General features: G+C 30.2%; 2 protein-coding genes across 21 annotated transcripts in view; one reads left to right on the forward strand and one right to left on the reverse strand.

The window, feature by feature from the left end:
• The window catches only part of LOC148305848 (coiled-coil domain-containing protein AGAP005037), a 252,666-nt gene that overhangs the window by 132,168 nt on the left and 104,590 nt on the right, over positions 1 to 15,908 (forward strand). The gene's annotated exons all lie outside the window — the stretch shown is intronic.
• b6 (pentraxin-related protein b6) overlaps positions 1 to 15,908 on the reverse strand; it is a 33,437-nt gene that overhangs the window by 8,772 nt on the left and 8,757 nt on the right. The window contains exons 2-4 of the mRNA XM_088266053.1: positions 9,889 to 10,105; positions 8,019 to 8,278; positions 38 to 158 (exon numbers count right to left, since the gene is read on the reverse strand). Coding sequence (XP_088122179.1) covers positions 38 to 158; positions 8,019 to 8,278; positions 9,889 to 10,067 — 560 coding nt within the window. The 5' untranslated portion in view covers positions 10,068 to 10,105. The remainder of the gene's footprint in view (positions 1 to 37; positions 159 to 8,018; positions 8,279 to 9,888; positions 10,106 to 15,908) is intronic.

Genomic DNA, 15,908 nt, shown 5'->3' on the forward strand with positions numbered 1-15,908 from the left:
TTCATTATTTCGCTGTTTTAAAAAAATGAATACACACCTATGAAGTCTAAGAGGATAGTTAAGCCTGTAGAAGGTATGTCCGTTGACAGCTAAACTGAAGTAACTCGCTCTTTCAGTATTAGATACCCAGGCATTTATGGCTTTTGGCTGATCTCCAACTGTAACAAAAAGAATAAAACAATTTTAATTATTTCATCATAAAACATTTTTATACTTTTATAATAACGCTTTTATTACATGTAAATTCATCATAGATTATTCATGCAAAATGTCCACAATAAATACATCGTGCGCAATCAGAAATAAATCTTAATTGTGTGTATTGAAGTGGACTTTTGGTTATTATATTGGGGAGTTGTTTTATATTTTAACGATTCATTAAGTCAACTAAATAACAATGAAATTTTGTCACAATTCAACATTCCGCGATTCATTTGACTTTTTTATATAAGATAATTACAATTTTTAATCTAGTCTTACATAAATACAAAATTAATATGAGTCCGCGGTTTTGTCGGCAAAAATCCCAAAACCAAGTTACGTTAAGATCATTTAGAAAAGATAATTCAGTGAATCTGATTAAGATAAATAAACGCATGACCTGGTAAAAGTCACAAAAAAGTATTTATATCGACAGATGAACTTTACCTGCTAGTGTTTGCAGCATTTTACCGCGAAAGGGTCGATATGTACTTGTACATTCGAGTTGTAAGGATATAGAGATATTAGTCCAAAACTGTTTTTGTTTGAAATTGCGAGTAAGCTAACGTACAGTTACATTATTTATTGATTCGGCATTAACTTTGTGGTATGACATGTTGATTTTTTATTATACTAAACACTTGTTAATACCACTTAATGAGTTTCATTTTATTACACACAACTAGTTTCGAAAACTAACACACGTTATCATCTACAGTTTTACTTTTCACCTGTAGATGTTGACGTCTGTTAGTTTTCGAAACTAGTCGTTTGTAATGAAATAAAACTCATTTCGTGGTATTATACAAGTGTTTAATTTAAAAAAAAAAAAGCATACAGTAATTATAATGTCTGTTAAACTAAATAAACCGATTTTATCAATTACCTACTATACGTAGGCGCTCGTTATGATTTTAACAGTTTTCATTTCCTAATGCTTCGTGGAGGAACTTAAATATACCTTCACAATTCCTGAGAGAAAGTGAAGAAATTACTATTATTATGATTTTTTCAATTGGTGAGTGATATTATTATACCACATAGGTTATATCTAACGTACAATTTATTAGACTTACATAATGGCGGAAATCGATGCGTTTTGGCGCGTTTCTGGTCAGTTTCTCCGCGAATTATAAGTCATTATCAAGAAGTCGATGTAAAACTCGTTTGCTAAATTACCGCTTAAGTGATATAATATTATAAATCTCCGACGCGTTCCGGTTTCTCTCACGTACTTACAGTATTATGTCAAAATGTATACGTATTATATATGATATACTCATATACATTTACATTTTTCATTTATATCAAAAATTTACTCTAAATAAATACTTTTATCAATTTTTCGACATCCAAACATAGATGAAGAAGAATATTGAAGTCTGGGCTTTTACGAGGCTTACGACCGTCCTAGGCTGGGTTAAGTTATCACTTTACACACGTGTAACATTCACCAATTCTACCCACGATTGACAACCACACTACTCAAACGCCGTAAACTCCCAGATTTCCATATTATTATTCATCTATGTTGTCCGCCTCCGTAGTGTAATGGTCAGCATACTCGGCTACCGTTCTGGAGGTCCCGGGTTCGATTCCCAGTGAAAAATCACTTATATTTATTTTAATAAATATAAGTGATTTTTCACTCTAATATTTATTCAATATTACACTGGACTGGTACCTGAAGTGGAGGGCTAATCACCTTTCCTTCGCGTGTAATCGATTAAGATAACACTGCGTTTATATGAAGCAGTGCCCTATGCACCATTGGGGTGCGGTAAGGGATTTATATATATATATATATATATATATATATATATATATATATATATATATATATATATATATATGCTGAAAAAGTGACAAAGAAAATAATTCTACATACACGCTCCGTATACCTCATCGCGGCTAAACTCATTCCAACGATTGAGAAACGTGTATGTTATCTAAACATACAACCTATGTATGTTTAAAAGTATGTTGGTAAATATCCATAAGGTATTTTATCGGTATTTTGTATATTTTTGTAATTATTTAATTTCTTAATTAAATCACTTGCATTTTAGAAAATCTAAGTGTTTACTTTCACTAAATTATGGGAACATGTTTTGTTTTACGATGGTATTCTTAGTACCTACGTACATATTGACTCTCCAAAGAGATAATGACGTTTCTGTAATAAACGCGAAAATGTGTATCTGAGGGACATAGAAGAAAAGGTAGCAATCATATAAAAAATAACAATTAATGTAGAATTGCAGTGTCAGATATTCTGCGGCCGATTTTTAACATTTAAGTAGTAAATTCATTATCATTCCATTAAAAAAATTTTTTTTTTCTTATTATAAGCAACAATCGCATTCTACATTACAATATTTTATCAAAAATGATAGGTTTACTAAAAGTTTTTCTTTATAGTTTAAATATTTAACTGGGCAATCTTATAAATTTTGGGTGTAAAAACAGCAATGTTTCAATATCAACTCGAATCTTAATGAAGCACTAATATTTTTACGAAATCATATTGCCATTATGGTACTATATTCCTTCGAGTTCAATTCGTTCGTTTTATTGATTTTATTCAATTCACTGTGATAGAAATCTACTTCTATACCCAGCATTTAAAGCACATGAATATTCACCACAAGTTTGTTTTTATCACCCATTGTTAAATAAAAATCATTATAGTTTTTTCCCTTTTTTTCTGTACGAGTTCTTTAAACTCTCTACCGAAAAAAATTAAAATAACCACATTCTATTGTAAAAAATGAACTAAATACTCGTCACTTCGTTCAAACACCGGTAACTATCTATTTACTATTGTGTTCGTGTGCGCCATAATAACTTCCAATCACTTTCCTGTCAATATAGCTAAGTATGATCCGACTTCGGTCTGCGGAAGAGGCAGATTTGATACAATAATTGGTACTTAGCTCATTTATTTTCGCTTTGTGTGAAACAACGAAGAAAAGAAAAAAATAGCTTCGTTAAAATGACAGTTTTTTTTGCATTTTGTTTGTGTCAAACAGATAAACAGAGTTTCGATCGAAACACGTGTCACAATAGATTTTAAGATAAATTGGTAATTACCAAGTAAATCTTAAATTCAAAATGGATAGATTTGACCACAAAGTGACTGCCGATACAATTGATGGTCTTTATCTTTGGGTATAATGAACTATGAGTGTGTATAATGAACTATGAGTGTTGGGTACAACATTGTCTGGGACATGTTATTATGGTTTATCTCTTACAAGATACCTCTTGTAAACTCCCCTAGGTCTACGAAGAGTATTATTGTTGTACTATTATCAATGGGAAATTTGTTAAAATGTTCGCAATACACGTATCCTCAGTAATTTATTTTCACTGTGATTTTTTAAAGTCTGTTTATAAACATAATATTTACATAAATTAAAAAAAAATCCACCGATGTTTCTCACTCTAGATAATTTAGAATTTTTTTTGAAATGATGTGAGTATTTTATTTGATAAACTGGCCTCTTTTTGTTCGCATTTACCTACAAATAAAAGTATACGGCATCCTGCATTGGCCTGGCATACTCCATTAAATTGTATTAAATTTAGGTAGGTAATCGATATATCGTTTTGAAAATACGTGAAGTATAAAAGGCGTGTTGTGAGACAAGAGGATTTCCTGCTTCTGATAATACAGGGAACTATCGAGGGAACAAACGCTTACGGACGCCCACGACGCGAATATCTTTGCGAATTATAATACGAAGACATGGGCTGACCAACGTATGAGAAGCTGAAGAGGGTTTCGCAAAATAGATTGTTCTATTCTCTCTGCCTACTTATGCGGGGATGTAATGGTTAGTTAATTGCACAAAAACGCATTATTTGAAATACGCATAACATAAATGAATATTTCGTCGTGTACTTTATGTGCTTTTATACCTTCAGAAAATAAAAATCGTCAGGATCATACTAGTTAGTTAGTCAGGATCATACTTATTAGTTAGTTAGGATGAAATTAGTTAGTTAGTCAGGATCATATTAGTTAGTTAGTCAGGATCACACTAGTAAGTTAGTCAGGATCACACTAGTTTGTTAGTTAGGAACATACTAGTTAGTTAATTAGGATTATACTAGTTAGTTAGTCAGGATCATACTAGTTAGTTAGTCAGGATCATACCGGTTAGTTAGTTAGGATCATACAAAACTTAACTAAAACTAAACTAACTAACCATAACGCCGCTTCCCCGCAGGGGTAGGCAGAGAGAATAGAGCGCCAAACCACTCTGTCCTTGCAAACATTTTTCGCCTCTTCCACGTTCATGCATCTCCTCATACATACCCGCCGATTGTTACGACTCCTAACCTGACCACTTTCAAGTATTTGGCATACCTGATCGTGCCATGTTTTTCGCGGTCTTCCTCTGCTTCTTTTCCCACTAACATTCGCCTCATAAATTTGTTTTACCGTTCTTTCTTCACTCATTCGTTCCACATGTCCAAACCATCTCAACACACCTTTCTTAATTTTATCGATAATGCTTATCTCAGCTTTGCATTCCTTCCTTATTTCACTATTCGCACATCTATCATACATCGTTTTGTCGCACATTATTCTGAGAATACTAAACTTAACATTTAAAATGTTATTAATTACTTATTCAGTAACATTTTGTTTTCATTATCTCGCAAGTTTTCACTTTAAGTAACATCATGTTTTATAATTGAATTTCCATTGCTTTAATTCATCGCATGTTTATTGGGTCACTTCCTTATATAAATATTTATACAAATAATTATGTTTGTATATTTATTATGTGTAACACTTGAGATTCTTCAATATCCGTGACTGTTTTTTGAAAATTATAACATAGTGAAATCTTTGTATGCAGATTATTTACAGGAAGTTAATTCACGAAATACTAAACGCATAACTTGGACGTGTACAACAGTATTATATGATGAAGCATGTGTGGTATATCTGCTTACTTTGAATAACCTATTAATAGACAGTGAAAAAACAAAGAAAACAGTGGTAACTAAAACAAATACACTACATTCAAGATATAAAAAGTAATATGAATATAACAAATCAATGCCTTAAAACATTTTCTGATTATACTTTATTAACAACAATACATCTTAACGACAACCAAAAAACTTATTTTAAAAATACATTCCCATTTTATTTGAGTTTTAAAATACAATAAACTCTCAATATAACGGACCTCTATTTATCGAACTTCGGATATAACATCAGTCTAATGTAAAAAAAAAACAAGTTTTAGCGGCCATGATAATCACAAATCATATCTCAAAACTGTAAAAGTGCAAATAAAACATGATTAATTTTTTCAAAGCAGGAATACCGAATCAAAGAGCGTCGATATCAAACGAACGTCACTTTACTAGGAGTGTCCGAAGACAAAAATAAAAGTGTGTGTTTTGTTTTTCTAAATTTTAAATGCACTGGTCATATTTTAAATTTTATTTTATTAATTTTAAACCCATTTTTATTTAACGGACACCCCCTCCCCCCAATTAGTTCGTTATTTCGAGGTTTTACTGTATTTATGTTCATGGATACAAAAAAAGATAAAAATAAATTACTTCGCAGTTTAAATAATAATAATTTCGGAATCGCTTGGTTCGCTGATCGTTGTACCAGGTCACAGTTCAGTAAAGGTCACAAATACACAAAAACTTACCCAACGCCAGATTAGCAACGTTAATAATTTAAAGATATTTTAAACAACTAAATTTTCTACATCCAATAATACAATATTCCAAAGATATAATGATACACAAATCGCAAAACAATATTTTATCATGGTGAAATAGGTATTAAATTGTTTTTATTTCATATAAGTCATAATAAAAATAAGAGGTGACCTTATTTTTACTTTTACTATTACAAAATGGCAAGGTAATATTTTGACAATGGAAAGTCTTATATAGAGATGAAATCAGCAAATCTTAAGTAAAATATGCATGTGTGTGTACTTGTATATATTATTTAGTAATACACACACACACACACATATATAATATATATGTATATATAAATATATATATATATATATATATATATATATATATATATATATAAATATATATATATATATATATATATATATATATATATATATATATATATATATATATATATATATATATATATATATATATATATATATATATATATATATATATATATATATATATATATATATATATATATATATATATATATATATATATATATATATATATATATATATATATATATATATATATATATATATATATATATATATATATATATATATATATATATATATATATATATATATATATATATATATATATATATATATATATATATATATATATATATATATATATATATATATATATATATATATATATATATATATATATATATATATATATATATATATATATATATATATATATATATATATATATATATATATATATATATATATATATATATATATATATATATATATATATATATATATATATATGCTACTAAATAATTTCATGTTAACTATAGAAAATACATAATTAATAATACGAATAACTTTTATCGGGAATATTATATCTAATAATCAAAATTATAACATTAACATATGTTACAATAAGTTGACCGGCTAATGTTATTTTTAACTCAAGCTTGTAATGTAATGTGGAACAAGACAGGTGCTTTAATTTTATAACTTATAAAAGCATATTTTACTCCAACATTGCTATACAATCAAACGAAACGGTCTGTTTCCTTTTTTAATTTATTTCCTTATTCGTTTCCTTGGCAAAATAAAATAAAACACATTAAATTAATACGTTTGAATTTGTGTAACCCGTAATTTAATTGCATTGAAAATAAATTATTGATCGTGTAATTTCAATGAATTACCTCTCCGTGAATGGTTAGATGGGTAAAAACATGGTAATTTACCATGTAGGGATTGGATACACCGAGTAGTTTATAAAAATGTAACGACCGACTTCTTATTCACAGAGAGGGAAATTACAAGAGCGTAGTGGGTAATACAATCACCGAGGTTTAAGGCTAAGTATTTGTTAAATCGCACCTTTATTTTCTCTAAATCCAGGCTAAATTTTACGCATTTTTTCTTTCTTTTTTATTAAAATATCGTTTTTGCGTTTAAAAAATAAGTTTTTCTTTGAAATAATTATTCGGTTTTGAAAAGAAAACAGTTATTAAAAAGTAAGGAATTAAAAGATATATTTAAAAATATTTTTTCCATATATATTCTAAACAACATTTTTTTTGACTCGTCAAGCCCTGAGCACGGCTCTACACATTCTGACTTGAACATGTAAAGACCTAACTATACCTGTTAACCGGTGTGTACTATATGGACACTGAACTATTTGAATAATTAAATCATATGACACTATCATTATGCACACACACATATTATGTATAGTATTACACTGGTTCTATAAATCTTGGCAATTATGCAATCGGCCTTCTCTCCTCCTATTGAGATTACCCATGTCTGAATATAATTTTATACTGCGATTGTCCATATATACTTATTTATCAAATGAGCTTTTGTCCGTGAAACGAAACTCATAATTATCTTCAAACTGTTGTCTGTTTTAGGCGTGGAAAATTTTAAATATATTTAACACAAATTATTCAAAATTACTATTTAAAACTTTATTTCTCTTCTCTCTTTGTAAACCTCGCTTATTTAATTAATATGTCATGAAGTAACCATTATTTATTTTAAATTAGTATTCATTGTGTAAAAACGGAATGGTTTGTAATTGAAACTTACCAGCATACGAGAAAAGCGGGTGGTCGCTAGAATGGTTGCTATACTTTGTCCACATGCACAGTGTGAATTCCTTGAGGTCTGGGAGGGCTTCTTTGTATTGAAGGTACTGGGAATACTGATCTTGATTAAATGCCACTTTATATATAGAGCAACTATCTCCGGCAGGGGCGTGGATAGAGGAAGATAATAGACCCCCTCCCGAAGCAGGAATGTGATTCACTAGCGAAGGGTCGTAATCGAAGTTTGACACCCCGCCAAATCTGGAAGAATCAATGTATATTTTGTATATTAAAAGCATTCATAACTTTGTGGTATGATATAAACGTGGTACTACACAATGGACGATATTCAAACCCTTATCCACACCCCAATAGTGTATAGGGCACTGCATCATATAAACGCAGTGTTACCTTGATCTTTAACACATGAATCGCCCTTGAGGTATTATTTTACGAAAATGGCGCTAAATAAGTTATCCAAATTTATTATTATTATGAAAGAAGGTGACCAGCCCTCAGCTTAAGGTACCAGTCCAAGGTAATATTGAACAAATATTAGAGTGAAAAAAATCACTCAAATATATTTTACTCCCCTTGGGAATCGAACCCGGGACCTCCAGCACGGTAGCTAAACACGCTTACCATTGCACTACGGAGGCGGACAATGGATGATAAGGAGAGTGAATATGATGTATTTTATAAAACACGAAAACAATGATCCATTTAAAAGGTCGTATATATGATATGTTTGATCGAATTCTGCTTTTGCAAATTAAAATCATTACTGCTTTTGTCCTTTTATTTACATTTATTTTTACAAAAATATTATTAATATAATATTATTTGGAGAAATAAAATAACTTTGTTTTTTGATCCACTTACATTTATTATTAAAAACCAACTAGTTTCGGCAACAACCTGTTGCCCTCTTCAGGGTTTGTTTTATAAGTGAGTGGATCAAAAAATAAAGTTATTTTACTTCTTCAAATAATATATGGCAATGATCCACAAAGTAAGTGCTTTAAATATTCAAAATATTAGTTTATAACCACTCACCGAGATTTTTTATTTACCGGTTTCGAGACGTACCCGTCTCTTTGTCGGGTCAATCGCTACAACAGCGTGCAAACAATACTACCGTCACTACCATAGCACTATTCACACACTTTTAACTAATATTACTAACATTTTTTGAAAAAAATATTAAAGTAAAAATGACTAACCACAAAGTAAATGCATTGAATATTAATAAATAATATTGAAAATACGATTTTATCTTGTACAATCTGTTTCTCAGCCAGCGTACTTATTTGTTTGTTCGTTTGTTTTGTTTTATTTTTTTATAATTCTATATATCTCTTCTGCAATTGAAGGTGACAATTGATTGTTTATTTTTACGATCAACACGTTACTATATTTTTTTATTTTTTTTATTTTTTTTGGGATTTTTACAGCTATAACAATACAATATACGATAGCAATTAATAAATCTACAGCCAATTACAAAAATCCACCGATGTTATTCTTATTATAATTAGTTATTAATGAAAGTAATGTTTGTGGTTGGGGTGAGTGTGTGTGAGGGTGTGTATGTGTATGTAAGAGGGTGTGTATGTGTGTATCAGTGAATCATACATGAGTAATAAAAATATGAAAAGAAGGAAAGAGGAGGCAGGAGAGCCTTTGAGAAGAAAAAACAGAACAAAAATATTTTATTAAAATGGTAAATACAGTGATCAATGTACCAGCACACTACCCACAACAAGTGATATCGTATTGTCGTCAGTGCGTAGCGATGGCAATAAAGACGATTCAATGCCCATCGCACAAAATTAACGGAGAAAATAAAATGATTATTTTTATCTTCTTACCTTCCTTCTATAGGCTGTCTCTGGAAAGAATTTCCATGATAAGTCGTCAGACTAACATGTTGAGGTCTTGTGATCGGCTGCCACTCATTTGCATTTACTTGCTGCAGTGTAATGGTGACAGCTAGGGTCAAGATCAATGCGAAATAGGGTGACGACCTTTTATTTGGTCCTTGAATCATTTTGAATGTCTTATTAACTTGGAGCCTAGTTCAGGATACTGTAAAAAAATCCACATTTAAGTAACACATAATATCTCTTTTTTTTGCTCTGTTGGTTTTCTAAATATTTTATCAATCTGAGAGTTATTAAACAAAGCCCGAGTGGGTATGTACTACTACTACCATCACGCCTTCCCTATACATAACTAGGCAAAGAGGATGGAACGCAACACTGTCCCGACATACCTAGTTTCCTCCTTAGACTTTTAACACCAAATTTTAGGTTCAAATCGTTTAAGTAGTGCCAATTATTTCTGATCATGTTTTTTTCTATTATCCCATTCAATTTTGTTAAACATTCTATCTTCATTCATTATCTTCTCATCCTTTCGCTCCACGTGTCTAAATCATCTCAAAAAACGTTTCTTAATTTTTTCGACTATCTATAATTCAGGCTTACATTCCCTTCTAATATATTCACTTTTAATTCTGTTTACACGTCTTTTTTTAACACGCATTCGAAAGATGCGTGTTAACAAAAGAAATCCCTACAGTTCAATAGTACGTATGTTTTCTTTAAGACGTACTCGGGGTGGGGAAAATTTTCATCAGGGCAAGTTCCGCAGATAACGTCACCCAGTGAATGTGAAATGGAAATATAAAATTGGGAGGTCTGGGCGAAAACTGCCAATCACTCGGAAATCGAAATATTCCTGTTACATGACATTTTTTCAAATTACGTATTAGACGTGTACAAAATATATTAAATACAAAAGAATACCCCACGACATTTCATTTTCAGATTTCGATTATCGAGAATTATTCAAATAGCGTATTTGTCATGCGCATATACTCGTACGTTGATTTATAATTGTTAATATTTGTAAAAAAAAAAACAGTTTTGACCGCCAAATGATTTCAGTATGATATGCGGCAAATACGTTAACCTATACAATTAAGCAACAACAAATTTTCATACTTACATAATATTATTATAATTTTTTACTGTATTTTGTTGTAAGATTTTAATTTTTTGAATTTTTTCAAATGAGTTAGGTGAACGCTCTCGGCGCATACTACTGGCGTCAAAGGCGATATTCGCAAACACAGAGTTCATTTCACCGGAGACCACTGGAGAGGTCACATGTCTGTTCATGCCCGATTTTTTTAAAGAATGTACTCGTATATTGGATATTTTTTGTTTTTGTTTTTTAGAACATATATAGAAAAAGTATTTTTTTAGCTTCTTACCTCTCAATAACTCCTTATTTTAAGAGTTGCTAATTTTATATGATGTATATTTTAGTATCTTTTATGTTCCACTTGTATTGAAAATTTACTGTATTCGTCATCTATGCCATTTCTTATACATGTACATTTTTTTTAAAATTTGAATTATTTAGAAACATTATTGTGTAACCTATGGCCACCGTGACTAAGATGGTTGGCCAACTGCAATCAGAAATTTGTAATATTGTTGACTGTTATTAGTCAGCACCGATATCGGTAATAAATTAGAATGTAATTTTATTGAACCCATCGGCATACCGGCCGCCATATCTTGGCGGCTAAGAAAATTTTACATTCGCATATCAGTCACGGTTTAAACCACGCCTCCGTCCGTGGTGGTTTTTATTATAAAGATATTGGATTCGCGCTCATAATAGAGATAAACATCTCTGAAAAGAAGTGATAACATTTAACCATACTGTATACATTCACATGAGATCAAAAGATGCCGCAAAACTCATGCGTAAAAATAACTTACACGCAATTTACAACGAGTCGAGTGAGAAGGTAAAATTACCCTTCCCGCCCAAAACCACCAGTCGAGTGAAACGGTAAAATTACCCTTCCCGCAGATAGTGTGTGGTAGATAAGTGTGGTATCTACAAATTAGTAAAGAAAGCTTTTTGTAATGCATTATTTCTTATAATTTTTTTACAAATTCACTACCGACACTTGACCAAAGATGTCTCTGTAAGGATAGAATTATCCTTTTGATTGAAATATCAACTAAAATCAGTTAAAAATCAAAACTTTACATCAGGTATAATGTTTTATTGAGTTATTCAAGTTTTCTTGTTATTTTATCACATTTCTGATCTAGACACACGATAAAATACGTGCATAATAGTTAAATGTGCCATATTTATTGGTAAAACAGTAAAAGTTACAATTGTATGAAATTATTTTATAACTCGGTTGAATTTGAACGCCTTCGACGCTTCAAAGTATGAGTCACATATGATTTGTCTGACTGATTTTTACCACGAAAATCAAACTGTTTAGTGCGTGCTACCTTTTTCTGCATGAAAGATTATTTCTTATTGGTTCTCGTTTTATCAGGTGCAAAATATTAGTGCCTCATTGTTTGACAAACCATATCACCTCCCCTCCGGGCGGGGCAACTTTTTTACTTGCGGGGATATATTCAATTAGTATATTTGTATACAATTTTTTTCAAGAAAACTGATATGCGGATGGGTTGACAAACACTCGCCTATTATGTGTGTCTTCTGTGAACGTGTTAAAAGTTATATTATTTTGAGATAGAAAAAGACTTTGTTTTTTGATCCACTCACATTTTTATTAACAACCTACTAGTTTCGGCAACAACCTGTTGCCCTCTTCAGGGTTTAATTTATGACTAAATTGAACCCTGTTTTAAATTTAACCCTGAAGAGGGCAACAGGTTGTTGCCGAAACTAGTTGTATATTAATAAAAATGTGAGTGGATCAAAAAACAAAGTCTTTTTATTTCTCAAAATAATATATTAATATGATCCACAATGTTAATGTTTTCAATATTCAAAACATGTGTTAAAAGTTGATCAGTCAAATAAAAATTCGGTAAAAAGTGATTAAGCGAATCACAGCCCTCAAATATTGATAGTAATTATTTTTCTTATTACATTACTCGTGGACCCATGTACTCAAAAATGAAAATGCAACCCAATTATAGAACTAATGTTTAGAGTGTGTGTTTTCACAAATTCTAGATTCGCTCCAGTTAATAGTTTTTTATATCACTATTTTTTTACAAATATGATATTTGAGTAGTGTTGTTGTCAATCATGGGAAGAATCAGGGCTTTTCTGTGAAACAAAAAAGGTCCTGCAACTCTTTGATGTCGAGCTTTTTACTTAAAAATATATATTCACATGTCATATAAATATTTATTACAATTCCATATTTTATCATTTTGACGAATTATATAAATATAGATTGTAATTACGTAAACGCAAATATTGTTTCGTCTTATTGATTTTGAAAATTAAAAAAAAAAAGTTTATATATCCGTGATAATAGGTGCCGTAACGCCGTCCACCGCGTTACATGGAAAAACCCTGGGCAGTATGAATGAATCCAGCCAATATATTGAAAGGACTTTTTCATGTTATAAGCCCTATGGAATAAATGTAATCATTTGTATCCTCTACGATTGCGGTCCAGTAGCACTCTACGATTGCTACTGATTAATATGTTTATGTGCTTAGGACGTGCAATGGGTACCGCTATATTGGCATCGATCCATTCCAACCGAATCCGACTACGCAAATACTGTAGACAGCACGATGTGCGAGCACATTGGACATGTTACGGGCACGCCGGACGCTCCTTACTAGCGTAGTAGACATCCAGCGATGAAATAACTATGTAGAATCGCGTATCAATGACGCTTTTTCGTCACGTATTACAAATTGGTTACCTGTTTGTCGTATGGTTGGTTGTAGCGTCTCAATTGTTACTTTGTTTATTTTGCAATATGAGTAATGTTACTATTCTCTACCATTATCTTTGTTCTATTTTATTTAACATAATTAATTACAATCGTCACGGTTTGCAGACAAGGACGTCCCTTACTAGTGAAAAGAATTGCGTAATTTTGGAACAATAATCTAGAACAAGCGCAAAATATGTTACTACAAAAATACTTAAATTACTATGTAGAAATATGGAGAAGATTGCGAATCATGACACGGTATTGTTCAACTATTTTTGCATTATTTTTTTGTTATTTACATAAACATGTCAATGCTAGCAATAACAACTAGCGTAACAACAATAGAGGTGGAATATTTTTGTTATGTTTACAATTTAATAATCAATACCCAATAATACAGTTAACTCCCTTATAACATTGAGATAGGAACCGGGTTATCAGAAGGAATGTTATAGGGAAGTTAATCCCTACAAATTATATTTTAATCTTGAATGACTCGTTTCAGTTATTTCCGCTGATTACCATGTATAAATAAAATTTAATAAAATTAACATCCCATAACCTTTCCTCCGATAAGGCGGATATGATCAGCGTTATAGGGGGGTTTATTGTACATATATATATATATATATATATATATATATATATATATATATATATATATATATATATATATATATATATATATATATATATATATATATATATATATATATATATAAATATATAAAAAATTAAATAAATGTCGGTTGATTAAAAAAAATAACGCGAATAGCGCACTAAAATCATCTAAACTTTATCAGCGGAAGTAATCTCGTAGTGCCCACAGAGCCGAATTAACCCTTGAGCTTTGTATATATATATATATATATATATTTTATATACTTTATATATATATATTTATATATATATATATATATATATATATATATATATATATATATATATATATATATATATATATATATATATATATATATATATATATATATATTTTACATAAACATAAAATTTACTGACAAATCTTATTATTAACCATCAAATCTGTTATCTTCCAAAGTCAATTATCAAAATGGTTCAGTAGAAATGTATTATTGATGTTTATGAAATTACTACTTAAACAGATCGAAGCAGATAGACATTTCTTATATGTTCCAAAAATATCTACACTTATGTATATTCTTTAAAATTTGTAAGCTAATAAAATTGATAACCGATTATAATGATTGAAATGTCTGAAAATGTTTTTTGTTTCTTGTACGAAAAAATTGCGAATAATTAACAAGGGAATATACCATAACTAAATTTATTTTTCTATTTAATTTGATTCAGGTAGAGGTACCGTGCTTAGTCTCACGAACTCTGGATTAGGTGTGTCAATACCAAAAAAATACTTCTGCATTAAAATATGCGTATACACTAACATTTATTTTGTTATAAAAGAAAACAATTAAGATATTTTAAATAAAATTCATATTTATACATATATGAATAAGTTTTGGAGATAGGGTAAATATATGGAGCATAAAGTAATAATTTAAACCTGTCGTTACTTGTGTTAGTCCAAGAATACTATACTTCCATCTTAAGACTTTGTTAGTCTGTGTTCAATAAAATCCAGACGCATTATATAATTTATCTGAAATAATACCGTCCGAAAACTTTAATTGTGATGGTTCCTAGATATAAGTTACGTGTTATATTTGATCATTGAACGTTGAAGTCAGCGCTCTGCCTGAATTGAGGATTTTTTGTAAACATTCGTGTTGCCATTCGTGCAGATGATGGATGAAATATATTTTTTTTATTGCGGAGGAAGTATCAGCGGGTTGTTAAATGGATTTATAATTTTAAAATCTTTGTAGTGACGCAATTAGACTTGTTACTAGCACTCTATTTTGACCGCCGAAAGAAAGTGACAGTGTCGATAAATGAATGACCGAAATGAGAAAAACACTTAATCTGATCTCCGTTGAGGTACTATAGGCTATACATTTCAGTTGCAGACGCCGACTTTCTCTCAACGCACGCCAGTAGGTACCAGCTACATTCGGTTAGTAATGATCTCCACGTATGATTTATTTTCTTTAAACGATTTCGGAACAAAACGGCAGTATCGATTGCGGGTAAAGAAG

Source organism: Brachycentrus maculatus, unplaced genomic scaffold, assembly GCF_059751285.1.
Source record: "Brachycentrus maculatus isolate JH-2025_06_01 unplaced genomic scaffold, ASM5975128v1 h1tg000261l, whole genome shotgun sequence".
Lineage (NCBI taxonomy): Eukaryota > Metazoa > Arthropoda > Insecta > Trichoptera > Brachycentridae > Brachycentrus > Brachycentrus maculatus.